The sequence below is a fragment of the Gallus gallus genome, chromosome 15 (assembly GCF_016699485.2).
Source record: "Gallus gallus isolate bGalGal1 chromosome 15, bGalGal1.mat.broiler.GRCg7b, whole genome shotgun sequence".
Lineage (NCBI taxonomy): Eukaryota > Metazoa > Chordata > Aves > Galliformes > Phasianidae > Gallus > Gallus gallus.
In genome coordinates, this window is record NC_052546.1 from 5,632,399 (window position 1) to 5,658,793 (window position 26,395).

The 26,395-nt window shown below is 46.9% G+C and overlaps 2 protein-coding genes and 1 long non-coding RNA gene across 7 annotated transcripts in view; 2 read left to right on the forward strand and 1 right to left on the reverse strand.

The window, feature by feature from the left end:
* Nucleotides 1–620: 620 nt before the first annotated feature.
* On the reverse strand, nucleotides 621–9,620 carry RHOF (ras homolog family member F, filopodia associated). 5 transcript variants are annotated; one of them, NM_001278152.2, is made up of 5 exons: nucleotides 9,404–9,620; nucleotides 9,045–9,132; nucleotides 4,163–4,272; nucleotides 3,559–3,693; nucleotides 621–1,561 (listed from the first exon to the last, which is right to left on the reverse strand). In NM_001278152.2, exons 1-5 carry the CDS (start codon nucleotides 9,566–9,568, stop codon nucleotides 1,397–1,399), a joined length of 663 nt encoding a protein of 220 aa, NP_001265081.1. In that variant the 5' UTR covers nucleotides 9,569–9,620; the 3' UTR covers nucleotides 621–1,396. The 5 variants fall into 5 exon arrangements, with proteins under 5 accessions (NP_001265081.1, XP_040503949.1, XP_040503946.1 ...); XM_040648015.2 differs by lacking the exon at nucleotides 621–1,561 and adding an exon at nucleotides 1,568–2,442; XM_040648012.2 differs by lacking the exon at nucleotides 621–1,561 and adding an exon at nucleotides 1,568–2,656.
* A 106-nt stretch (nucleotides 9,621–9,726) lies between these two features.
* LOC101751794 lies at nucleotides 9,727–23,326 on the forward strand. Its single transcript, XR_005840148.2, has 3 exons — nucleotides 9,727–9,834; nucleotides 9,971–23,148; nucleotides 23,258–23,326. It is a non-coding gene; the product is annotated as an uncharacterized LOC101751794 (long non-coding RNA).
* A 1,740-nt stretch (nucleotides 23,327–25,066) lies between these two features.
* The window catches only part of SETD1A (SET domain containing 1A), a 45,190-nt gene continuing 43,861 nt past the window's right edge, over nucleotides 25,067–26,395 (forward strand). Inside the window, 3 exon segments of the mRNA NM_001030661.1 lie at nucleotides 25,067–25,237; nucleotides 25,498–25,652; nucleotides 26,052–26,150. Coding sequence (NP_001025832.1) covers nucleotides 25,165–25,237; nucleotides 25,498–25,652; nucleotides 26,052–26,150 — 327 coding nt within the window. The 5' untranslated portion in view covers nucleotides 25,067–25,164.

The window sequence follows — 26,395 nt, forward strand, 5'->3', positions numbered from 1 at the left end:
TAAGAGTTTAGATTTCAAGGATCGAGGTTGTATCTTGCATGTAAAATAATAACGATGGCTCATTCCAAAACAGTTTTTCACAAGCTGGCCATGTTTTCACCAGCAGAGGATAGAATTGTGTGAAACCTGAATGATGTGTAGTTATCAGGCTCTACACTGAAGTGTTTTCCAGCAACAGCACCTGGCATGCACTGCCCAAGCTTCCTGGCAAAATATTGTCTTGTTACTGTTATGCAAGACAGAGGATCATAGAAAATCATAGCAGTCCTGTGTATTCTCCCTTAGTTTTTCTCAGAAAGAAAGCTTGCAACGGTTGTACTGCAGAAACCTTCACCCTCGCAGGGCTGGCTCATGATGACTACAGACTAGTGATTGCTCCTGGAACTTGAGATCTCACTGCAAGGGAACGTGCAAAACATCTGGGAGGTTCAAGGCACACGCAGTAGATTGCTCAGCGGGAACATCCACCATCCTTAGATGCTCAACTGTCACTTTCATCACAAAAGGGAAAATTCAATTTACAGTAGCAGAGATGATTTCACCAGTTGATGAACGTGAGTTACAAAGCAAAGTATTTTGTCTCCCCCTAGGACACGTGAATATTTGCATGTCATATTAAATAAGCTATATATATATATATAAGTTTATTGCAAAACAGACTTGACGTTACACAGAGTGGCTGACTGAAGTATTTGTAACTTTGCACGCTGTGAATTAAATATTAAATATCAGAGCAACCAATGCATATATCTTAGTGATGCATACCAATGTTACAGTATTGGACTTTGCAAGGAGACCTCTAAAGGGGCAGCTCTGCAAAGTTGGCCCAGGAGTCAAGAGGGAGTGAGTAGATGCTTTGGCTGTACACTATGGCAGCAGCTTGATGCTAACTCACACCACTGCCACCAAGTAAATTAATTTGGGAACGTCAATAGAGAACTTAATTCCTGCCTTTTCTAAGGTGCTTGGTAGGTAGGCTGCTCTACCAAAACTTCTGAAAGATGCAAGTTTTTTTTTGCCTAAAAAAGACTAAATTGTAGCTACAGTAAGCCACAATTTCAAAACCAACAAACAAAACAAAGTTACGCAGTAACAGTCACTGTTCACTTCAGATTAAATAGTGAATCCAAGACCAGACTGTCCATGGCTTGCTGGTAGGAGCAAAAGCCAGGTGAATGTGTAGCATCAGGTAGCCTTGATAAAGAGCCTTGAAAACTTTGTGAGAGCAATGTGGCAAAAGGTTTTAAATTTAAAAAAGAAAAGTTTTAAAAATTTTAAAATAGAAATCATTGCAGGAATACAAAATGTGTCTTGGGGGGAAAAAAAGAGTTGTCACACCGTTGTTAAAATCTGAGTAACTTGGTTCATAGCTGGCAGTGCTCTCTTGCAGTCCAGATCATAACACTGAGCATGCTCTCTGTTTCTTTTGGCGCTTGGCTTTTTTCATGGCACTCAATGCAATAGTTGTTGCTTCTTTAAAAACGTTTTCTATGTTTTCGCGGCATTTTGCTGAGCACTCCAGATAAATTTCTGCATTTATCTGCTGGCAAGCTGCTTCACCCTGGAAAGAACAGGTAAGGAAAGGCATAAACCTGATGCGTGAGAGGAGAAAAGGAAGGTGAGATGGAAGCAAAAAGGAATTACTTTGTACATCTTCATAACGTGAGGTCATCTTCCAAAAGAAACTGCCTCCTGTGAGCACAGTGCTGGCGTAAGTGCGTTGGTTGTAAACTGAATTACTGTTGCTGTTCTGTTTTTTTTTTTTCCCTAAGTTGATCTAATACTGTAGAAATAGCATTTCTTTAATAGACACTCAAGTGAAGATATCTACAAGGAGAATCTTTTTTCAGGTATGACATGCAATGTCATGTTTAGTTTGCAAGCCTCAGTGCTGCATGCCACATGTCACAGTACAGTCTGGACTAATGTCTTGCTTTGTTTTGTTGGTGCACATGCAGGAATCCTGACTGCCATTTCAAAGCGTTACAAAGGCTCAGAAGAAGTCCTAGGACATGCAGATGAGTGCCTACAGACATCACCCAAATGCATGCAGTGGAAACAGTAGAATCTAAAACATTTGCATGCAATCATGGTTGTGTGAAATTACTACAGACAAAACACAGCTACTTCTTACTTTGCTTGCGATCCTTCCATTGCAGAGTCAGCCCCCAGTTTTGAGTGCTTGTGAGCCTTCGAGTGTGAATTTCAGATCTGCAATCCACAACTCACAAACTCTGCATTTAGTCATTATAAGCTGGGAATGGGGTCATTTGAGCACTCAGACTTCTACACACGGGGATTTTCCTTCAGCATATTTAAGTGAAGTTTGTCTCCTTCCAGTTGTTTGCAAGCTGTGGTGCTGACAGATACTGTTCAGCTCCTCTGTGCCTGGCATCAGAAGCACTGCATTGCAAGACTCGAAATGCTCTCAGCTGTAAAAGACTGAGGTAGTGTATGTTTAAAGGGAGAAAAAGGAAACAGGAGGGCTCTACTAGGCGACAAAGGGAGGTCTGGGCTGGTGAGCTTTGCCTCTTCTGTGAGCATTCCTGTGATGAGCTGCTGGAGGGAGAATCTGTTCTGTGCATACTGTTCTGAGGCAGTAATGATGCCAGATGTGAGACCCCAGGTGACTCCACAGAGAAGGTTGTTGCTTGTCCTGAACCTCATGAGAGGGTGATAAAGGCAATTATTAATGCCAGTGAAGGACAATCTGTGGCTGTTCACAAAGTGAGAGGACAGGCATCTAATCTTGTGAGCAAGGAAGATAAACTTGAAGTCGTTAAGCGTGATCTAATGGTGATGCTGTGGCAGACTCTTTTCATGCTCTTTAGAGAAAGAAGTGATTCATTCAAGGTCTTAGTGAACTTAACCTTGTTTCCTGGACTCGTGTCTTGGTTAGATAGCTGCTGTTCATACTCTGAGATGGGAGGAGGAAGATGTCTTTGTATTTAATAATGAAAAAGTAGAAGACCAGAGCAGAAAGGTCTCGAGTGACCTGGTACAAGCAGTTCAACCGCTGCCTGTTTCCCCTGTACCTGGGACAGCAATACCATCTCATAACACCAGCTGTATGTCTCAATACTTTGTAATACTTAAGCTGGAAATACTTGATAGTATGCAGATTTTTTTCTTAGATTAGCTACTTCAAAGAAAAGTTTGTTAGAGAACTCTCACAGATGTTTTGGCTACTGTCCTTGGAAGGGCTTCTTTCTCAATAGGGTTTGCAAAACGTTTTTCTTCCAGAATAATCAGTATTTTTATTCCTTTAACCATGCATCCTAGCATTTATTCTTTCTCACAACCCCAGTCAAAGTACCAGTGATGGGAGCAATGTATTATGATAAGAATTAGAAAGGAAGTCCAATAAAGCTGTTGAGGCCTACAAATTTATAACAGTAATAATGCAGTGAAGGGAAATCAAGGGGAGACATGTAGTAAGCCTAGACAGTGTAGCAAATGGTGCCCTTTCAGACACTCTAGGATCCTGAAACACGCAAAACACTTAAAATGTCTCTACTTTGGCAAAGAGAACAATACTATAAAAGCACTTATGCTCACCTGGTTGTATGTAATGGGTTCCTGCTTAGAAGCTCTGAGCTTACGCAACTGCTCTTTGTCTTTCCGAAGGTCTGTTTTGCAGCCGATCAGTACCAGTGGGACACCCTGGCAGAAGTGATTCACTTCAGGATACCACTGGTGGTAGAAAAACGAAACCTGCATTGTTTTGCTGATTCTATGTACAGGAATGCTAACTTCTGCTTTGGAACACTACAGAAGTCCTACTATAGACAAGTGGTTGCTTATATCTCTTCTCCCCTAGTTAGATGTTCACGTGCTGGAAGCAGACTTGAATCTGAAATGCCTGTGTGCAACGGTTGTATGACATCACTACAGATAGAGCAGTGATTCTGCAGTTGATTTGTGATCTTTTTAGTGTACTGCAGAGTCAAGCCCAATTCCGAGCACTTGAGAGCCACAGAGAGGTGAGTTCTGGGTCTAAGGTCTGTGACCTGCAATTCAGTGCATGATGAATGATCTGTCCATCTGTACGCTCTGGGTACAGGATTACTAAAAGCATCAGCTTTTTTAATCTGACATCTTGTCCTGCATCAGCCGTATGTAATTCATTTAAAAGGCAGAAGTAATTATGAAAGGCTCTTACCTTATCTGCTACATTATCATAGCTGGTGGGGTTCATGACATCGTAACAAATTAACACGACGTTTGTGTTCTGGTAGGAGAGTGGTCGCAGCCGATCATAGTCCTCCTGCCCTGGAACACAGGGAATGTTTTGGAATACAATGAATTTCTATCCTTAACAAGCAGTATGATGGGAATGTGTAAAGGTAAATACTTGAGTTCAAGGGTACTGTAATGGCACAGACTGAAAAAATGTCCATGCTTGTAAAATTCCTTCCCTTAAATGCAGGCTATCCTTGGCTGACAAAATGGATCCTTTAGAATATAAAACATGATAAAAAGGTTGCTTTGTCCAACTGCTGATTTTACAAGACATGCAGCAATGCAGAACGAGCTCAACTCTTTGAAGCAGGACTTCACCACCAATCTTTGGGACGCTGCTCAACTCTAGAAAATTTTTCATGTTTTTAATTAGTGATATTACAGCACGGGGTCTGATTAGAGGAAGTTAACTTGCTTCAGACCTGTACTCCTCCTGTGCTCTTTGCTTGCAGTTATCCCACTGGATAAACCATTGCTCAGTTTGCCTGTGTGTAAATCTTAGGTTTGGACTGTTCTCTGCATTTGAGCGGCAAGCTCCATGGGTGAGGTGCTAAGCAAAGTAGGATTGATCCCTCAAGGTTTAATACAAAAATAATAGACAATCGACAAAATTATGCATGTTGTGTAAACATTCAGAGCAAAGACTTTGCTGCTTAGCCCTTCTTATTCTCACAAATCCACTCTCTTGTTTGCAACCGATTTACCATTCTGCTGTCGAGCTAATCCTCTAAATGCATTAAACATATCAGGTGCCAAACATTTTTTCTCCTAACTTCCTCCAGTGTTATGTGCTGAGTATGATTTTCCCTGTTCGCTTTCATGCCTCTCAGCCCTCTACAAGGGTATCTTAAAAAATCCAAGGGCTCTCCAAGTTAGTGCTGGCAGTCTGTGGGACAAACAGGACAGTCACCTTGGAACAAACCATAGTGGCCTGCCTGGAGTCAGCACATACTGCTGAAAACGTGTTCTCCTGGATAGGGTAACAGAAGAGGTGTCTTTAAAGATCAGATGTAAACATGCTGTGTTGTTATTTTTTAAGTCAGAAACTAAGGAAATAGGCTGTACCATAAACTCTACCTTCATCTTTAAAACCAGCTGTGCAGTTCTGTAAGCAAACAGAGAAATTAAATGCCTAAGAAAGTATTGCTTTGTAAAATGCAGCTCTATACATATTTGAAATTTCAAACACAGAATATAGAATGAAGTAAAATGTACCCCCAAAAGTGGGTTGGTTAGATGTGTATTGGGGTCGGATAATTGCAGCTCTCCCTTGGAAGGAGAAAAGCTATTCTTTCAGAGCTCAAGTACAATTCTTCAGGTGCTGTGGATGTAACAGAACCCAGGCTCAAGCCATGTCTGAACACTGACATCTCTCTCACCGAAACCTCATTGAGAACATTTCCTTTCATAGCCTGTCCTTAAGTGCTGCTGATGAAATGCAGAAAGGACCTGTGAGACTTCTCCATGAAGTTGCTCAGTTTGTGGTCAGAGCTTTTGGCACAGATTTAGGTCTTCTAGCAGAAATAGAAGGCTGAACCTAAGTAGCTACTGAATGTACCGAATAGATGCCTATGTCTGAGCACATCTGTGACTCCACTGCCTTCCTCAATTCATCATAGCATAAGAGACAGCTTTTAAAAACAAAACAACCAACCAAGAAAACATGACCAGCTGAATTCACCTGAAATTTGCTACTTCTTTATGATCACATTCTGGCATGCTGCTGTCAGGGCCTATGGGGCAAGTTGTACCTCAAACAACACCAGAGGGAGAGAAGGGGAAGTGATGAAACCACAGGTCTTGGTCTCCTATGTAAGATCATGTCTGCCTGCTCTTCCTCCTCCTTCACTAAATAACACCAAGGGAGAGCCCAGACAGCCTGTTCACTGCTCGGTCTGCACAGGAGCTCAGCAGCCACACGCACCACTGGGAGAGATGAACTGTTCAGGGACATTTGCAGCTTTTCTCAGGGATAACTCACATTGGAAGTCCTCAGCCCAGTGTGCCTGTTTTGATACACTTCCTTCTCCAGTGGATAGTGCAGAGAAATTAACAATGGAGAATGTCTTCCTTTTAGGCCCAATTAATTAGTGGCATTTCCTCTCTCATGCATGCTCAACATAAGTGGTATTTCTGTCAGCTCTCCTGATGGCAGTGTGAGGATGAGGTGGACATGAGGGCACGCTGAAACACTGGGTGCTGAAGGTCCTGTCCTGAAGTGCTCTGCATGGGGCTTGTGGCAGCAGACCCAGGAGGACTGACCAGCACTGAGCTGATGTGTTTTGTAGCACACAAAATACAATATATCATAAAGTAGTAATGAAAAAATGCCTCAGGCCTGCCATACTCTCAGGGCTGTAGAAAGCCAGAGACAACAACCCAAAGGCCTTTATGAGCTTGAGAAATGTGTCCACGGAAATAAAGTACAGAACAGGGCTTTGCCAAAGATGACACAATAAGTGCTGCTCGAGTTACAGCAGCACAGTCCACTGCCACCAACAGCCAGCGTGTAAGGAAGAGCATCACATCCTGTCACCCAGACCAGCCAACCACTTCCTATACATGTCAGAGCAATACTTTATGCTTATTATTTAAATTCAACATGTAACCACAGGGAGGGGAGCCCTCACAGATACACACCAAATTCTCTGTCCTTCTGCAAGCTCCATGAGAACATGGTTATCATCTTGCAGCTGTGTTACTTTGCTTTGCAGTTCAGAAAAATTTGGGAAATTGAATTTTTTCTTGGCAGGAATAAAAGCAGTAGAAGAGGACTTAGGTTGGGATGGGGGGATACATTTTGATTTCAGGCACTCCCTCCCTTTCAAAGTTATGCAAAATTACTTTTGCATGTACCAGCTCCTAAAGGCTTGATGCTGTAGAGCATCTGTCATTAAAGACCTGAAAAAACCTGCTGGAGGCTTCAAGCATGCTTCCTGCGACTCAGAGCGAGCTCCCACAGTGCTCACAGGAGGCACTGCTTCCTCCCCAGCTCAGCACAGCTTACTGCTTTGTTCTGAGAAGTCCCGCACTGAACAGCATCAGAAATGGAAAGCTGCATCTGAATTGCAGCGAAGGAATCAACTCGATTATGCTATCCCCTTAGAATATAAACAATTACAAAGCTAACTTCTCTCTCAAATTTTTTTGTCGAGCACGGCCAGAAATGGCAATTTTTAATTAAATATGCAGCAGCAAAGCCTGTTTGCAGACAAGTGGTATTACAATGCTTTTATACATTGCATATATATACCACCAACTTCCTGCAACAGCAAGAGCTGTCTCTGATGAGGAAGGCAGAGCAGCAGAACATGAAAGTCTTCCCAAAAATTACTACTCAAGCATATTGTAACTCATTAATGTTGGCTTGTTACCAAAATTCTTGCCAAGAAAAAAATACCTTTTGTACCTTAGAATGTTTGATTCTCAGGCAGTTTGTGCGTGTCCTTCTCCTTTGGAAAGTAGGGCAAGCTCAAAACCTCCAACTGAGCAGGGCTGAACAATACAAAGAGTCCTTCTCACTTTACACAGCCCACAGGGCTGAACCTGTCCTTCACCTTCCCACGACGCTAAGTGCACGCGGCTCTATTTAGTGCTGCTCTTAGCTGGATCCTAAAAATACTGAAGTCTTTTCTGCAGTAGGTGTAGGATTAAGATCCAGTGACACTTTTTAGACCAGATTTGCTTTCCCCTCCCATACACTTCTGCAGGACGCTAAGCTGAAACCCTTCACTTCCGAAATAGTTTTACATCCTTCCAATCCTGTTTAAATGATATTACAATATATGAATGATTTGGGGATCTTTCAGAGTAAAAGCAAAATGCAGAAGCTCCCTCATCTGCTGACCTGGGCTTCCCCCTGAACTCTGGGAAAGATGCAGCTCTTCGTTATATTCCAACCCTAGGAACTTGACATCAGTTTTGTTTCATTAAAAACAGGATGGGATTTAAATGTGGGCTCAAGAGAGTTCTTCCTATGGCATCACTTCCACCTTCAGAAAGAGGATGAGAAGCTACTTGAATCACAGAGCATGATACATCTGTAAACTATAACTACGCCAGCGGCCTGGCAGCCATCACACTCTCTTGGGAGGTGAAGTATGCTGCGTTTTAAGGTCTCCAGATGAGGGGTGGAGAGCAATTGCTCATTCATGGCAAAGAGCCCTGCCAACTGGCCAGCAGTGCCATCTGCACCTCCCGATGCCTCATGAAACTGCACTCCGTTCTTATTTGTGATGACCTTAATTTGGAACAACTCTGCAGAATACAACACCATTTATTTACACAGTGCATGCCAACTTTAGGGTCTGTTTGGAATGCAGCCGGACAGCGGAGCCTGGGAAGTCTGAATGAATCACAGGATCACAGAACATCCCCAGCTGGAAGGAACCCACATAAGGATCATTAAATCCAACTCCTGGCTCCACCCACAAATCGGACCGCATGAAGCTGAATGCAAATTAAGTCCCAAGCTCCTGGTATGAACCCAAACTATCAGCTTTCCCCAGTAACCTTTAATGCAAAGGCCTTTCTCATTCTGAACCTGAACCAGCTCTTTTTTCCTTTACTACTGGATCACACGTGGCAGGAGATTAAAATATTTTCTTGGTTGACTGTGTTATGCACTGGGAGCTGGGTTTAATACCTTCAGATATGTTTGCAATGTGATGCAATGTCCTAACAAACGGGGTCATTGCGGCACAGAACAAACCCGGGCTGGAACCGCCATGACAGAAGTGACCATTTGTCCAGAGAAACGCCTCTCACAGCTCAACCTGTCAGAGCAAGGGGAAAGGCCCTACCTGCAGTGTCGTACAAGTTCAGGATGACCTCCTTTTTGCCGATGGTGATGCTGGTGGCATATTTCTCAAACACAGACGGTGCGTATTGCTGAAAACAGGGAAAAGAATATAAGTTACGGGCAAGGAACACTTGTGCAAGGCCATGGCTGTGTCGCGGTGCTGGGGAACAGCCCAGAACGGCCGTGAGAGCCCCAGCTCGCAGCCGGGGCCCCCAGGCTCCCCTCAGGCCCTACAGGTGCTTCCTCTCTCCCAGACCCGCGGGCCCTCAGGGCCGCCCCGCCCTGACTGAAGCCCCTCAGCGCTGAGGAGAGCTCCTCGGGTAGCTCAGGAGGAGTCCCCGCGCTCTCCTCGCGGCTCACCTCAGGGAAGGCGCCCTTCGCGTACACCATCAGCAGCGACGTCTTCCCGCAGCCGCCGTCCCCCACGATCACCATCTTCACCTCCTTTTTCCCCGACGGCGCGGCCGCGCTGCCGCCCTTTCCCCCCGCCGCGCCGTCGGGCACAGCCCCGTTGGCCGCCTCCATGGAGCCGAGCGCGGCTCAGCGCCGCCGGGACAGCGCTCCGCAGCGGAGCCCCGGGGCGGGCCGGCACCGCCCGCGCTCCGCCGGGGATTGGCCGCGCCCCGGGGCGCCTCAGGTAGCTCCGGGCGCCGCTTGGGGCCGCGCTGACACCGCCGCGCCCCGGGGAAGGCGCTGCGAGGCGGCGTGGGGCGGCCCGGCGCCGTCCGCGCGGAGCTGAACGCGGGAGCGGAGCCTCCGCACGCCTGTGGGACAGCGCGTCCGTCCTCCAGGTGAGGCGCTGAGGCCTCCGTGTGGCCTCCGTTGTAAGCCGTCCCTCGGAGCCTCCGTCGAACCCGCGCTCGGGTCTTTGTGCCCCTCTCCCACCTGTGGCGGCTCCCTCCCCTCAGACCTCCTTTATTTCCTCAGGGATCTCACACGCCGTGCCCCTTTACTTTGCGCTAAGGGGAAATTTCCATCGCGGTGGATCCAGGCGCTGATGGATGAGGGACGTGCGGGCCAAGCGCTGTGCTGAAGGACAGGAGAGCCCTGAGGTACCACAGCGCGTCTGCATGGGGCACAGGGAGGCGCGGTGGCAAACTGTGTGTCTCCTGCTGTACCCAGTGCCTTGTGTTCAGGGTGAGCTGTCATAGAAGTCAAACAGAATGATATGTTTTAGTTACAGAGATGTCAAAGCCTGCAGACACCTACTTGATAGGACAAGAGGTAATGACCTTAAGTTGTTCCAGGGGAGATTCAGGGTGGATATTAGGAACAACTTCTCAGAAAGAGCGGTCAGGCTGGAAAAGACCTCTGAGGTCATCCTGTCCAACCTCAACCCATCACCCTGTGCCTGCTGACCACATCCCTCAGTACCACATCTTCATGGTTCTTGAACACCTCCAGGGACAGTGACCCCACCACCTCCCTGGGCAGCCTATGCCAGTGCTCTTTCTGAGAAGAAATATTTCCTAATACTGAACCTGAACCTCTCCTGGTGCAGCTTAAGGCCAATAACTGTTGCCCTGAGTGCTTCTGTTCAGAGCATAACACCCTGCGAAGAGTTCATGCAGCCACAGGCACCTCAGGTCTGCTCTATCCCCCTTCAGGCCCGTTCTCTTCCTCTTGTCAATCAGAGTTGGAACTAGGTGATCTCTGAGGTCCCTTCCAAGCCAAGCCCTTCTGCAGTTCTGCACAGTTGTGTCACTAGATGGCCTTCCAGACTGAACACAGCGCAACTGTGCTCCTCATGTCTGGGAATAACTTCTTTCAAGGAAGGCCCTGCTTTGTGTGCAGGGCAAGCAGAAAGAAAAAAAGTGTTTCAGTGATAGAGGGAGGACAGGCATGCAAAATGTCATATACTTCAAATAAAGAAGGAAAAAAAAAAAGGTAGCCAATCTCACATCTGTTTAAAGCTAACCATTTTACTGAGGAAATACTTGACATGAGCATGTAGGATACACAAAAAGATCCTGTATGAACCATCATCTTTAATATCTGATCTGCAAGATAGCAAAAGCTGTCAGCTCCACAAGGTTGCAGGGGCTGAGGGCATTCAAGTATTGCATAACAATAAATGGTCCAAAAGTGATTTGTTTTACACTGAAACAATTCTTTTGAACTTGGCTCGAAACGAATGGCATACTATGGTGTGATCAACAAATAGACTTGCTAGTTTTCCTGTAATTACACAGCATTTCAGTGTCTCTGATGCTTATTTTTAATTAATGGGTTTGCAGTTCTTCAGACATAAAAAGTGCCATGCAAAAGCGGTGTATTTTGCTGACTGAAAAGTAAAATCTAATATGGAATTCTGCCACTGATTTAAATGGACAAAAATGCAACCCTCTATTAGTGAAATTCAAATCTAATCACTATTAATTGCAAGTGTACTTCTCCGGTTTTGGCCTATACATCAATTTTGGCACAAGTTCTGTGTCATCAAAAGCTTACACATCTGCAGTCTTAGGAGTGTGTACAGTGAGCGCACCAAAATCAGAGTTGCAATGGGGTATGGTAAATATCTGTGTTCCATTACTGTCACTTATTTGGTGCTTCACAGTTGCTGAGAAAAATAATAGGAAGGGGAGAAAGGTAAGCACACTGCCTAGGAAAACTGCTGGAAGCATATGGTTTTTGAAAGATGCTTTAAGAGTTTAGATGGCCTTTATGGGTGATTTGGGTTAGTTTTCAGGAAAAAGACTCTCCGTTTGGTTTAATATTGAAGCTATAACCATTTAGATACAGTGTGATGAAATTCCTCAAAATACCACTCAACGAAAAGTGTTCCAATCTCCTGGGCAGTTTGGTTGTTTTCACGTAGGAACATCAGGTGTGCCATTAGCCTGACCTCCTAAGGGAGCAATACCAATGTGCTCACGTTATGGCTCTCTGTCCTTCACAATGTGCTTAAAAAAGATAACAGATATAATACTACTAAAGGTCTTCGAGTTTTGCAACTACAGAGAATTAAGTAGGGGAAGAGAAGCGTAATGCTAAATTGTGCAAAATGGTAACAAAAACTGTTATTAATAGTAAATATGTTAATGGGTTTGACAAAATATTCTGGATAATTACATTTTTTCAATTAAAGGAACTCTTAATGCTGTTAAAGTTATGAGTTTCCAATCACTTAAGCTGTGTCACAGTGCGTGCTCTTAGGCTGATATGTGTGCCTTGCAGTAATATTTTTAATGGAAAATATGACTATTTTAGCTAGCCAGCAAAGTGTCAGACTGATGGTACTTCCTTGTAGCTACAACTGCAGAGAGCAGCAGCAGCAAACGCCATCTGCTGTATGCTCACGCTATTAGCTTATATGGTACTATAAATGAGACAAGAATGGTTACCCACTTTTTCTAGAGTGTCTTTAAAAATGAAACTCTTGAAATACACTTAAGAATTTTCTTCTTGATAATACAGACCCAAGCTTTACAGAGACTTAAAATTTACAATAAGTGCTCAATTTATGTCAAAGAAATACTCATAAACTTAGTTAAGAATGTTCATAATGAGGTAAAGCCTTAAATGCTTGTCTTCAAAGATGAACAGTGATACTTTGTGTTATCAATGACGAATTCCCACTGAGCTATAGCATGTACATATAGAGCAAGACATAAAGCCCCGAAGTGTTTACAGTCTCAAAAGGAAAGACAGACCCTACAGAATGGGACTTAACATGCAAGTAGAGTGAATTTCCAGTAAATGTCCAATGTTATATAAATGCCACAGTTGTTTGTAATGCACAAAATGTAAAGAATAATCTCAGTCCCATAGAATTTACTGTGTGAGCTGACAGGGCAGATAGGGAATGACGAACTATAATGTAGGAGAAGTCAACTGTGTGCCCTGCCCACACAAAGAAGTTATTGGTGAATATCAGTGTAAGAGGAAAATGCTGTGACAAAGTAAAGTACATGCTCAAGGCAATTCCATTTATTTACAGAAAAGCTGTATGAAATTGCTTTTTCAGTTGTGTTTTTGCTCACAGTCCTGAGCTTCTTTCGGCCCTCACTCAACACAGGAAATCTCCAAATCAAAGCTCCCACCCTCCTGGACTTTCAGCTGCTTCTCAGTATCCATTTCTGTAGTGCTACTTGCTGTTTCTCATGCACATGCAGAGCTCTACCATCTGGTCCTTGTGGCCTGATATTTTACACACACACTCCCGCCCCCAAAATCCAGAAAAATCCCCTGGGCCACATGATTCACCATCTATTCAGACCTTGCCATGTGCCTGGTTTTTGTGTAGTAGCTGCTACTGATGCAAATCCCTTGTTTCAGGAGGGATCTCAATTGCCTTTTTCACTGAAGGCAAGGAGGCTGTGACACCTGCCAATTGCTAAGGGGTTTAACCCAACCTAAAACATTATTGTATTCTTGTTCGGCTCAGTGGGAACTGTATATTTTTTTTTCCAGTAAAATGGCATTAACTTTCTAGACTATTAAGTAATGTGGAAAAATTATATTTCAATAAGAAAATTTCCTTTCTGCCTTTTCATGCCTGAGGACTAGAATTCCTGTTTTACTTGGCTTAAGTAGCCCATGCAGTAAATCACTGCAAAAATCTTTCAATAAACTCCACATAAAACCTGTCCAAATGCTACCAGAGAGTTCAGAGGGCTATGAAAGAAAACAGGACAACTATCTGCAATGGGAGGTATTGGCCAAGTTACACACACAACTCATCAGAAGCAGAGAATATTCAGGTACTGTGATACAGTTGGACTGATTTTTGTCCATAAACCACAGCTTGACTGCTACCTAGAGAGCAGCTATTTATAGGGAGTGCATACTGTTTCATGGGTATTTCTCTGGTATGCTTTAAATCAGGGATGCCAGCCATGCGGGCCAAATTTGGCTTACTTGACACATGCATGGCTAGTGTGCTGTATTTTGAATCTTACCTTTCATTAAAACTTGAGTTCCTGGCTTTTCATCAGTGGAAAAATAATCTTAAGAATTTGAAAAGTATATAAATCAACATAGCAATGTGTCAGCCTGGCACAGGAGGTGCTTAGGAGCAGGCTTAAGTCATCTGGACTTCTCTGAAGCGTGAATTCTCATGCCAAATTCAGTTGAAAACAAAAACGGGTAAAGCAAAGTTAAGATCATCCTATGTGTTTCTGGAACATCAAAGCGCAATGACTAATTTCTGAAAAGCATGAAATGAGCAAGTATCTGCCAACACCAGCCTACCTCTGGCCCCACAGATCTGTGTCTCCCAGATGTGCTGCATGGCTTCATGGACGGATGGTGAGGAATTTGTCAACACTTGCTGGCAGAGCTAGGTGATGCTGGATCTCATCCTCTACCTCTATGCTAGAAAGCAAATCTAGAAGGATCCAACATGCTTTGTCTTAGGCGAGATCTGTGGTTGTGTGTGGTTGGTTTCACCATGGGAACTGTCAAAAGAAGCAGGTTCAGGAGTGATGTGCAGGCTTCCTCGTGGCCATGTGAGCACTGAGGGCTCTGCTACAGAACTGCATAAAATTCATCCGCTTCAGATGCTTTTCTGTGTCCATGTCTGCAGCAGAGAGTAGTCCGTCAGGATGGAAAGGGACTGTAAATGGCTTTCCTTGCTGGGTTATGCTTGCCAAAAGGCAGTTAGTAGATTCCATCAAACCTGAAATAGGTTCAGTTACGCTTTTTGGAGAGGATTTTGAGAACCACATGTTTAGATGATGCTGGGTTTGGTTTGCTAAACATGCCTTCCACTGTGTGAGGTAGGATGAAACCTGAACAATGCAAGTTTTTAGAGCTGTTAATCAACACTTTATTAGCGATCCATTAACCATCACTCTCCTGGGCACGTGGCCTTGGCAGGAAGCTCTCCTAGCTTTTGGACAGAAATGGGAGGAAACGGAGTAAAGAGGGGGAGAAAACAATGATAGTGTGTGAGCTGTGAGAGAGAAGGCTGTGAATGAAATAAAGGCAGGTGTTTGCTGTGTATGGCACCAACATCCATGTGCCCAGTGTGTATTCTCACACATGGCTGGTACAGCCATGGCTAGTACAAACTTCCTAGGGAGGACAGCAACCACCAACTGAAGAGGAGATGGAATGCTTTGCTCATCTTCCACTGGGAGACACCATAACTTCTGCCCACTGAGTGCTACACACACAGGGAGAGCTGAGCAGCTTTGCTTGTATCTGGATGGAAGCTCATGTGTGGAGAACCAGAGAAGTTTGTGGCATGTGTGAGCATCCCTGGGCAAAGTACAGAGCAGCCTGAGCTAAGCTGAGAGCAGACCTCACAAAGAACCAGCAAAGCTCAGAGCAGGCTAGTGAGTAACTCAGGGCTGAGAAATGAACTCAGTTCTAATTATGTCATCCTATCCTGCTGCCCCTGATACCATTTCCTGTGCATTTCTCTCTTCCTACACATGCTTCATCCTTCCTGTCTTGTATTGTCACAGCAGGCACACTGTGAAGCTCCCAGTTGCTTACTGGGATTAACATAGCAGCTCTGGTTTCTTAAGGCAGGCAGATTCTAATTAAACTTAGGGCGCACATCATACTCAAAATGCCCCTTTGTGACACGCAGCTGAAGCTACTTGGAAAGTGTCAGTGCCCCCAGACCTTTAATGATCTTCAGTATCATGGCAGTATAGGCTGTGTCTGTTCAAAGACTCCAGACAAATGGATGCAAAAACAGCATCACTCTAAGTCAGAGATCTAAGACGAAATCTTCCAAGTATGAAACATATCCAGAGGTGTGTCTGTCAAGTTTTTTATTGGTTTGTCATAGACATGCACACAAATAGCCTGTAGCAAACCCTTCCCACTGTAGGACTGTGTGGTGACCTCAGTTTCCTTTCAGGGCTCGATTTTGGACTTGGGGAAAAGCATGCTCAGTCCCAAGCCTCCAGGCTCACTGGGCCTGGACAGGTAAGGCAACAGCTGTACAGGCTTTGGTTCCTCTCCCCTACACTCCTATAGAAATGTGCCCCGTGAGTCTGCCTGGAGGATCCAGAAAGAGGAACGCAGAAGTCCTTTCCACCCTCCCAACTCTTCTGGCACCTGGCAGCCAATTGCACGTTAGGTGCTGAGACCATCAGGTATTTTTTCATGTGGGCATCTGAACGGTGGTGGGACTGCAGTCTCTTTTGGTCACAATAACCCTGAAGATGTTTGTGACAGCTTTTTACACCTCTATGCAATACAGAAGGAGTTTGTGATAATTTCATGCCACAGGAACCACTCTTTAGATGCTGAGAGCAGCATCTTCCCAAACAGCTGACTGATCTGCAGGGGAAAGACAAGCCAGTGTGCCAGGGATGGAGCAAGTACTGCTCTGCATCAGCTGCTCCTGGAGAAGAGGGGAAGAACAGCAGCAGTGGTGTTGTGGATGGTGTGGAAACCAACTTCAGCTCAGGACTTGCAATGGCTGCTTTCCTGAAGGTTAGAACAAATGTACGGAAAAGGTATTTGGAGTTAAGACTTGCCTTAAAAAAAAAAACACAGGAAAGCTAAAGCAAGTATGAAAATAAATTAGAAATGAGGGGCAGATAAAAGCAGAACCTGCAGGAATCAAATCTAAACAAAAAGCAGGGGCTGGGCCGTCCAGTGAGAAAGCCACAAATGGCAGGGGTTGAAATGTAAAACCTACAGGCCACTGAGAAACATGAAAGATGCTGTTGTGTTCCACACCTCCTTTTCCCGGGTGTAGCTGTCTCCATACAGTGAAGGGCAGTAATGAATCAAGCTCCTTTCCTCTCCTCCTGTGTTTTCTATTCAATTATTCACAGGCTGTGCCAGTTCTGCTTTATTTCTCCCCTCCATATGCTGCACTCTCCTCCTGGGGTTTTCTATTCTGAGCTATGCCTTTGGCCTCTCTCCCATTTCTTTCTCCTCAGCATGTGCCCCCTGCTCTGCTATGATCTGCTGCCTTTGTAACCTCTGCTGTGCACATATGCTGGCTCTCCCTCCTTTCCTTGGCTCCTGGTCCGTCGAGTGTCCCTTCGCTTCACACTGATGTTTTTGCCAGGGGGTCAGCAGCCTGCCAGCAAAGAAACAATTCTGCTATGGCCACTGCTTGTGCTTTCACGCTGCCAGCTCCTCTCTGCCGATCAAGGGGAAACCATGCTGCTCCCCTTGCACAGCTGATTGGTAGCAAAGGCAAGGATGGCTCTGCAGCTGCTTAGCAACTGGGAGCTGCTGCTGTGCAGCCCCGCAGAAAGGCAAGGGACAGCGCAGCACTCGCTAATTCTGCACGTTCTGGCCCACTCGGCTGAAAACCGCGGCTTAGTGGAGCAGCTGGGGCACTCCCAGCTGTCCTGACAAAAATAAATCAAGCTGAGGATCCTTCACTGCAGATACGGCAGCAACAGCAGCAGTGTCAAGGGCAAAACTATCTTTCTTTTGTGCCATAGGTTGTTTGCATCGTGCCAGTTAGGAGAAAATGCTCCAATTTGTAAGCTAAACTCATTCCATTTGATCTTTGTCATCGCTTTTCAGGCTGTAACATTTTATGTTCCATCACTTATAATGAGAACGTTCCCTCTGTGTGCTGCGTTTGCTCAAAAGGCTCACGGGTCTCCAGCTACCACCACTTTGAAGCTGTTTAATGATAGATGTCCAGGCAGATAGGTATTTTAATGCATAAATATCCTTTCAGATTACTTAACTCTATATTCATGTCCTTTTGATGCAAGTCCAGTGAATGTCAGATATGTCCAGCAATCTGACAGCTTTAGAATGTTGATTAGAATTGCCAACCTTCTTGATTTAATGATTTTTTAAGCCTGAAAGTACTGTAAACAATAACGAGTTGTACATGCTGATGGGATCACAGCATTTCAATGGTAGCTCCATTTCAATGGCAAGCAGCAACACAAAACATGCTGTAATTCAGATGTTGAAACAGCTTCTTTATTCTTTAAAAGCTCAAGAATGATTAGATCTCTGAAAGCACAAGCTACCTTTCTTACAGAGGTGGCTTTGTCATAATACTACCAGAAATAAAATGAACAGATGTAGTTTAAAAGGAAAAGAAAAAAGCCAGCCCTGGCAAATGCCCAACATGTCCATCAAAACTTGTATAGATCTTAAACAAAAGAAATGTTTGTTCCCCTGTTGCATATGAAGGTATCTCTCTTTGTACTCAGGCACGAACACCCAGCAGAATGGTGGTTCCCCATCATTATGCAGCACACACAGCCCATGTGCATACAGCCCATGCATCTGCAGAGCATGCTGAAACACAGGTAAAATCCGTCAGGAGGTGCATATTTTGACAGAGAAATTCCTTACCTGTATGATGTGCCATACTTAGGAAAAGGTTAAAAATAGGAAAGGAAAGAAGAAAAAAAAAAAACAAGCCAAAAAACCCTGAACAGGCAAATGCCCAATGCGTATTCCAGCTCAATAGTCCTTTGGTATTTTTAGCCTGGTTTCCTAAAAGTTCTCTGTCATTTTTTCCCTCCTTCCTCCAACCTCAGTCAAATTTGACGGTGGGGAAGAAATCCCAAACATTTTAGGTCTGGAAGGAATAGCTGAGCAGAGTATGCAGCAGAGGCAGCACCGTGCCCTGGTGGAAAGGCGGGTAGTCTCAGCTCCCCCCAGGGGCAGTGATGTCCCCTTGCCCAGCCAAACAGGGAAAGAACTGGAAGGAGTCTGCAGGGATTTGTCTGCAAATCCACAGGAGAGGCAGCTTTGTGAGTTCAGCTGCTGAGAGAGAAACTGAAGTTAAGTGATAAATGCAAGTATCACTAGTAGGTAACATCTAGAAGAGAGCTGTACTTCAACCCTTGTGAAGCATCTACACGATTATGAGAATATAAAATCAAGACAACATAATCACATGGAATAAAATCCATCCAGTAGGAATATCTCAAAGTGCAGTCGTCATTGCTGCATTGTAGAACTGTTATCTCTCTTTTATGGGTGCTGTAACTACCTGGTTTGGGTCCCACACTATTTAATGGCTCTGTCTGATACAGAGAAGGCACATGTTTCAGTGTGCCCCATGGCTCCCTGCCAGCTCCTGCACTGGGCCTTATTCCTAGGGATGGGTGTGGTGGGAGATGGCGTAGATCAGATCTCCTGACTCAGTGTTGACAAAACTGAGGCACGCACGCACCTGGAACCAGGACACTCCTACAGTAAAGGCAGAAATGGTGTTTGTCAATGAGCAGGAAGAAAACATAAAGTATTTAACAGTCAGGTCTGTGGGTGACCCAGAAGAACAACAGCAGGATGTGTAAATAAAGGCTGCTGCAAGCAGCGACACTGCCTAAGGACTGCCCTTAAGAGCCAAGTGTCAGGCTATTCAGAGACAGATGCAGTCCCACGGGAGGAGCAAGTTGGATGGCATTTTAGGAGCAGAGCAGGAAAACCAGCTGAGCACCGGGAGTAATCCCTGGGTGCGTAACAGAAACCTCAGCACACTGCTGGCACGGGTGGGATCTCTGCTGAACGCTCCGCCCTGCTCTGGATGCCCTGATCCAAATGGTGAAAAACTGGAGACAGGGAAGCAATGTTTATAGGGGTGGTGAGTCTGGACCTGAGGGGGAGCTCTGCAAATCTGCAATGGGAGCATTAAATCTGTGGATATCAGCCTGTACACAGCTCCATGGGACAAGGATCTGGGACGGAGCATTCGCTCGAGCAGACCGAGGTACAGCAGCGTCAGTAACGGAAAGCAGAAGCCAGGCAAAGCTCAGTTTAAAAGGTATCTTAATTCCATCTACCAGGTAGATTTTCATGGAAACAGTCTGCCAATTCTTACTTTACTCTCAGAGGCCATTTTTAAAATTACAACGATGATATTTTCTCTAAGATACAGGTATGCTATTGTTAAATTCTCTCAAATGAGAAAAAAGCAACACATTCCCAAATATCTTACGACCTGCATCATGCAGGAAGTCAAACCAGACAAACCTAGGTCCCTTTTGTCCTTTATAATCTGCTAATCTAGTCTGCTTGCACAAGCAGCAGATTGTGACATGCAGACCTTCAACAGAAAGGATTCTGTGTACAAACCAGTCTGAAACAAAATGTTGTAAACAGTCCCAGTCATTGTTTGGCAGAGCGGCTGCATATTTGTTATTTCACTTTGCCTCTCAATCTAATTTGCTTTAGTCACAGCACTTTGCCAAAGAAATTAAACAACATCTTATTGATAACAGGCACTAAAATAATTACCATGAGTTTTTGACTCAACGACACAGGGGAGGGACGCTGCGGGTAAGAACAAACCCCACTGCATTAAGAACGTGCATGGAGTGACCACGGGCCATTTGGAGGAAAAAATCTTTGTTTCCTTTCCCCTGAAAGAGCTCTTTCTTTTCCTGAAGAGGCTCGGGCAGCAAACCAGGGTCAGCCTAACCCGAGGCTAGAAGTCTGCTCTGACCTCTGTGGGCTTTAAGCACGCTGTACCAGAACGCTTCTCTTTTCAAATAGGAGGTTCAACCATTAAACCACCCACTCCAGGGAGCACAACCGGTCTCAACCGCCTCGGTTGCTTTTCAACAACACTGAACATTACAGTCATTTAGAAACCCTACAAACGTACAGAAATTTTCAGTTCAGACTTACAACAGCCATTTCCAGAAGTGCTGAGGACCCACGCAGAGCCCTGGCTCTGCTTTACCCCGTGGGGTTTGGCCGGTGTGGGCCCTGGTGCGTGCTGGGGAGCAGCCGGGGGTTCCAGCACCGTCCATGCGGTGATGGATTGCACACAGCAGCAGTCACGGTCCTGCGGAGACGTGCAGAGAGGTGCGAGTGCAGACAAAGCTGTCTGAGCTCCCACGGTATTATGGTCTGGCTGAATTGTTTCGAAGCCTGTGCTGCGTTAGGCAGAGCTAGTTTGCTTCAGGGTTAAAGAGACCAAAATTGAGGTTTAAAATGCAGACGTTAAGATCCATAGATCTATTTAAACACCAGCTTAAAATCCAGGGAAGCTCATGGCTGGTGCTGTTTCAATCAGCCAATTCTTTAATGGCTTTGCATGCTGACAACTCATGATGATGCAAGTGGCTGAAACACTGCAGCACAGCTCTAAAGAACCCTGCAAAACCCTGAGGACGGCTCAGCACCTCTCCGGCCATGGCGTCCCGCTCCAGGAGGCGTCCCACGTTCCCAGAAACAGCAGAGGAGCACTGTATCGCTGTTCGGAGCACTGTATCGTTGTTTGCTTTAACCAACGCCGCGTCTCTTCCATGTGAGGGCAGAAGGGGCTCCAGCAGCACTCCCATCATGGCTGCTGGCAGGGCAGGGTGCAGGGATGGAGCCCAGCCTTGCAGTTTTTCCTTTTTTTTTTTTTTTTTTTGCTTTTTTTTTTTTTTTCCTTTGGAAATGTGTTCTGTGTTGTGTGGACAACAGCTTCAAGACCAAAGAGGGGATGGGGATGAAAGGAAGAAGGAACAAGTAAAAATAAAAATTAAGAAACGAGCGTAACCTGACGTTGTTGCCACAGTACCTCCTTCGCAGGGCAGCTCGGCGCGGGTGTACCGACCCGGCAGCGCGACTGGACCCGGGCAGCACTTACCTCATCCCTCCCACCGCTGGGCTGCATGGCCTGGCCCAGGCACCCCTCTAGGTGGGCTTTGTGTGCCTTCCGCCCGCCGAAGCCGGGCTTTGCTATCTGATTTGAGGGAGCAGCTCAGCAGGACCCGGGGCTGAGGGCCGGGGAGGCCGCGGGGCTCCTCCCCGCCATCCGAGGCCACGGGCGGGCGGAGGCAGCCGCCGCTCTGCCGCACCGGCGGTGGGGGGAGAAGGAGGAAAACAACGCAGAGCCATGTGACGGCAGCGGGGAGCGCTCCCCCGGCACGTTGGCTCCAACTGCTCATTAGCTTGCCTTCTTCCCCCCCACGCCCCCCATTTTACAGTTGGGGTGGTGGTGTTTGTTCCTCTTTTTTTCCTCCCCCCTTTGCATTTAGACTGTTTTCAGCCTTTGGTATTTATAAAACCGGCTGGGGGAAGGGAGGAAGGCTGAGGGGCGGGCTGCGTTATTTATAGGTGCCCAGCCCGCAGGATGCGCGCTGCCTTTGTCCTCCCCCCACCCCCCCCCTGCCTGGAGCCCCGCCAGCCCCGCGCCGCCCGCTGCCGCAGGGCGCTCCCCGCCGCCGCCATCTTGTGCGCCGCTCCCTGCTCTCTTTCTCCTTCCACAGCCCCTTACAAAACGATGGGGGAAGGGGAAGGGAAAAAAAAAAAAAAAAGAGAGAAAGAAAAAGGAAAAAAAAAAGGGGGGGGGGGGGGATAAAAAAGGCTGTTTCCCTGCAGTGATCGGGACGCGGAGCGTCGGGAGGCAGTGGGGGAAACCAGCGCTAAGGAGAACACGGCGCTGAAGAAGAAGCCATGATGGCGGCCGCCCTCACACAACACCGAGCGCGACCCGGAGCGCCCTGCCAGCCACCAGCCGCCCTTCCCGGCGCACGGGACACGGTTTCTCCACAGGCTTTCACACAATAAAAGCACCAGACTTCGGCGGGGAGGCCATTTCGTGGGCTGGGTGGCCGCACTAAAGCACAAGCGCTGTGAATTACCAGCTGCGTCACGGCTCTCTCCAACTGTAGCGCTCAGGCGGCAAAGGGTCCCTCACTTGGAAGGCAGCTCCCTCACTCCGGATTTACTTCCAGACCTCATTTTTTCCCCCTCTCTCCACCTCACTGCCTCGGTATGAAGGATTTTACAGTGCTTTTCAGTGAGACATCCGCCATTTCGACTCACCGCCCCCCCTTCCCTCTTGTTTGCTTTTTTTTTTTTCCTCCATCTGCTGTAATTAGATGGATAAACATGTAAGGGAGCCCTACCACCGCCTTTTTGCCTCTTTTAAAACCAACTACAGTCCTCACAGTCTGCAGGCAGACATTTTTTTCCCCCTTTTGTGCCTCTGCCATGGATTCACGGAACAAAAAAAAACCCCAAACCACCACACGCACACACACACAAAGAACAGTTCTGCAGACAACCACACAGAAAGAAATCCCTCCTTGAAAACAGGACGTTCCTGAGGTCTTGTAGATGTGTCTGAGGAGAAGGAGACCGCCAGGACGACCCTTAGGATCCCTCGCCCAGGACAGTAACACGGGCCTGGTCCATATGTTCCTCTGAGGGCAGAAGGGTGTACTCACCACGCACAATAGTTGAATGCAGCTCTGAAGGTGATGTTGTTATGCTTTTTTTTTTGTTTGTTTTGTTGTTGTTGTTTTGGCTTTGTTTTTTAAATATAGCTATAGATAACTGATCTGTATCACCACTTCTCCCGTGCAGATCGTGGTGGGATGGTTACGGAGCTTTGTATGGCTGTGGCTTAGCATAAAAGAAACACCAAAAAACGACCAAAAAAAAAAAAAAATCCCCAAAAAAGCAACAAAAAGCAATATAGCATCTATAGGAAGCGTTGTGCAGCTCTGCTGAGCGACTGTACGCAGCGAGGAGTCCTGCTCGAGGCTGAGCTCAGTGCGGATCACACAGAGAAAGGACGCGCAGTGCTTTTCCACAGAGCACACGGCATGAAAAGGGCTCTCCTGGAGACCTGGGCAGCGTTCAGTGGTGGTAAAACACCCGCGGGCAGCTCTGAGCTGAGATCTCTTGCTTTCTAAGTATTCCAAAAGCATCAATTGGTTTAGAGCAACAGACAAGAACATAGACATGCAAGGTTTAGAAATAAGGACCACTTCGGTAACATTAACATGAAAACTACACTTAGCAAGGACAGAATGGAGTGGGTACTTACAATGTAAGAGAAAAATCTTAAAATTGCTTTTTTTTTTTTTGCCAGAAATCAGTATTCCTATGTCTATAGTTAAAACATTACCTTCAAGCACGAGAGGAGTTAATAACAATGGCCAGGAATTAGGTGTTTAACACAGGAAATGCCTCCTAAAATTTATTGTGCAGTCATCACAGAACTCTATCAAGCTTTAAAAACCCCCGAAACCAAGCAACAACAGAAAAAAAAAATAATCATGTATTTACTCTGTTTTTGCATTCAAAATTGTTACTGCTGACATAGGGTGTGCCATGACCTAGTTACACAAGACAAAGATGGATCCCGAATCATAAGGGAGAAATCCGAAATCTTTTTAAAATCTTCCTTCTTCCGTGAGTCCTTTGCCAAAATTAACACCCCCCCGGGCGCTCCTGCCAGTGGACGGAGTGGATTCACATGGAGGATCCCCTTTTGGAACAAAGGAAAGCCCACTTGGCCATTGCGTTCCATTGCAGAAAGATGGCCGCCTGGTCTCTCGGCCTCTCCTTAGCTGTCTGCTGAAGGATGTTTTTAGATCGCCGTCTAATAACTCAAGCCAAATGCAAGCCGCGCGCCGATTGGCTGCGGCCGCCCGCTGCCTTTAACCAGCCAATTGCCCGACCGCGGCCGAGCTGCGGCCCCGCGCCCGCCGGCAGCCGCGCCCGCGCCATGCGCCCACCGCACCCGCCCGGCTCCGCGCCCCGGCAAGCGGCGGGGGGACCGCGCCGCGCGGCCTTTAATACCTAAAACAAAATGGAAGCTCCCCGCTGATTGGCTGCCGCCGGGCCCGGACCTTTAATAAGCAAAACTACCCCCCCCCCCCCCCCCCCTCCCCCAGTTCCCCCCCCCCTTTTTTTTTCTTTTTTTCCCCTCCCCCCGCAAACAGTGCGGTGCTGCCGCGCTCCACCCGCGGCCTCCGGGCCCTGGGAGCGGGCTGTGTTTTGGAGGGGGTGTCGGAATTTCCCCCGAGTGCTTCCCCCAAAAAACTTGTCCCACCTCTAGGTCCATCTTGTTTAGAAACACTTTGCGCTAAGGTAAACGCAGCGGGCAGATTCCACGCTCCCCCTTTGACGGCCTTAAACCCGGGGCGGGGAGGGGAAAAAATACCCGCAGCCCGACAGCGGCCCATGCCGCGGCGCTCGGCGGCGCTGGGGCGGCGGTGGGGCGGCCGCGGGCCGGGGGCTGCGCGCTGCGGCCGCCGTGAATGTGCAGGCGGCGGAGGGCGGTTAGGCGTTCGCGGCGCTCGCAGCGCTCGCAGCGGTGTATTGTGGGAGGCCGCCGCCGCCAGCAGCGAGCACACACAATATGTGGTGGCTCGCGAAAACGGGAGGCAGGAGCCTGGCGGGCAGTCCGCGCCGGTAACCGGCCCCATGTGAGACGGGGAGCTCGCCTTTTGCCGCCCGGAGACGATCGGCCGCCGAGCGCGATGTCTTTCCGAGAGATCAAGGCGGGGGAAAAAGCCAAGCACCCTGAAGATCATGGCAAAAAGCAGAGTTCAAGTGAGACTGGGTCTTTTTTTCCTCCTTCTCTCTTCTCTTGTCTTGCTGGGGTGGAGGGGGGGGGACTCGGCTGGCGGTCCCCCCCATTTTAGGGTTTGCTTCGTGGTGGATTTCCTCCGTGCCGGGGTGTGGGGTTCGCTTTAAAAAAAAAAAAAAAAAAAAAAAAAAAAAAAAAAGCTCTTTGTTGAGTATTTTTTTTTTTTTAACTTCACGCTTTTCCGTGTATTTTGTCTTCCCTCTCTCCGCTCCCCATTGCCCAGGTTGGATCAACGGAATGGAGAACAGCACCCAAGCCAGCACTTCTGTCGAGAAAAGAAATCACCATTGGAGAAGTTACAAGTTGATTATTGACCCGGCTCTGAAAAAAGGACAGCACAAACTCTACCGCTACGATGGGCAACATTTCAGCATGCCGGTGAGTGGGGGGGCCCTGGATTTCCCCCCGCTGTACTGTGCCCCCCCTGTCCTGCACCCCCCTGTTTTGGGGCTGGGGTCCCCCTGGGTAGCAGATCCCCCTGTGCTGGGGGGAGGGCTGGGGACAGCCCCCGGAGTTAGGGCCACCTGACACTGTGCATTCAGCTGTCAGGAGCCCGGCACCGAGCCCCAACCTGCAGCTTTCTTTCTGTGTTTCCAATCTGTGTGCATTTCCCAGCAGTATTGCAATTTGACACGTGTGTGTGTGTGTATGTGTGTGTGTTTCTCTTCCCTTGAGACAACCCCTGCTTCCTCAGGGTTTGTGTTTTTGTTTTATTTCTGCCTTAAATTCCAAATGCTGTTATTGTTGCTTTTGTGCTTTTTCTCCTCCTCCTCCCAGAACTCGGGAATCGCTCCTGTGGATTGTGTCAGGGATCCCAGAATAGGGCGAATATGGACCAAAACGAAGGAGTTGGAGCTGTCTGTCCCCAAATTCAAGGTACCACCACTGACTTTCTGATTTAGCTTTGTATTCTTGTTTACCCGGGAGTGCAGCCCAAGTTCCCAACAGTTTAATGAACCGTTTAAATGACAGTCCCATTCCTATTAACATTATTATTTGGCAAACCATTTCATAATAATCCTGTTCCGTAAAGACCACGAGCCATCGGTGCAGCTGCCTAACGAGGTGGCTGGGAGCTCTGAGCTGTGTCTGGGGGCTTCCCTCAGGTGGGGGGCAGCCCG

Excerpts from the sequence above, each read along its gene's own strand:
- RHOF (XM_040648011.2), bottom strand. The coding sequence starts at position 9,568 with ATGGAGGCGGCCAACGGGGCTGTGCCCGACGGCGCGGCGGGGGGAAAG. Across the intron at positions 9,133-9,403 it reads CGAAGGGCGCCTTCCCTGAG|CAATACGCACCGTCTGTGTT; the intron begins GTGAGCCGCGAG and ends CCCTGTTTTCAG. Across the intron at positions 3,694-4,162 it reads ATGATAATGTAGCAGATAAG|TGGTATCCTGAAGTGAATCA; the intron begins GTAAGAGCCTTT and ends TTCTACCACCAG.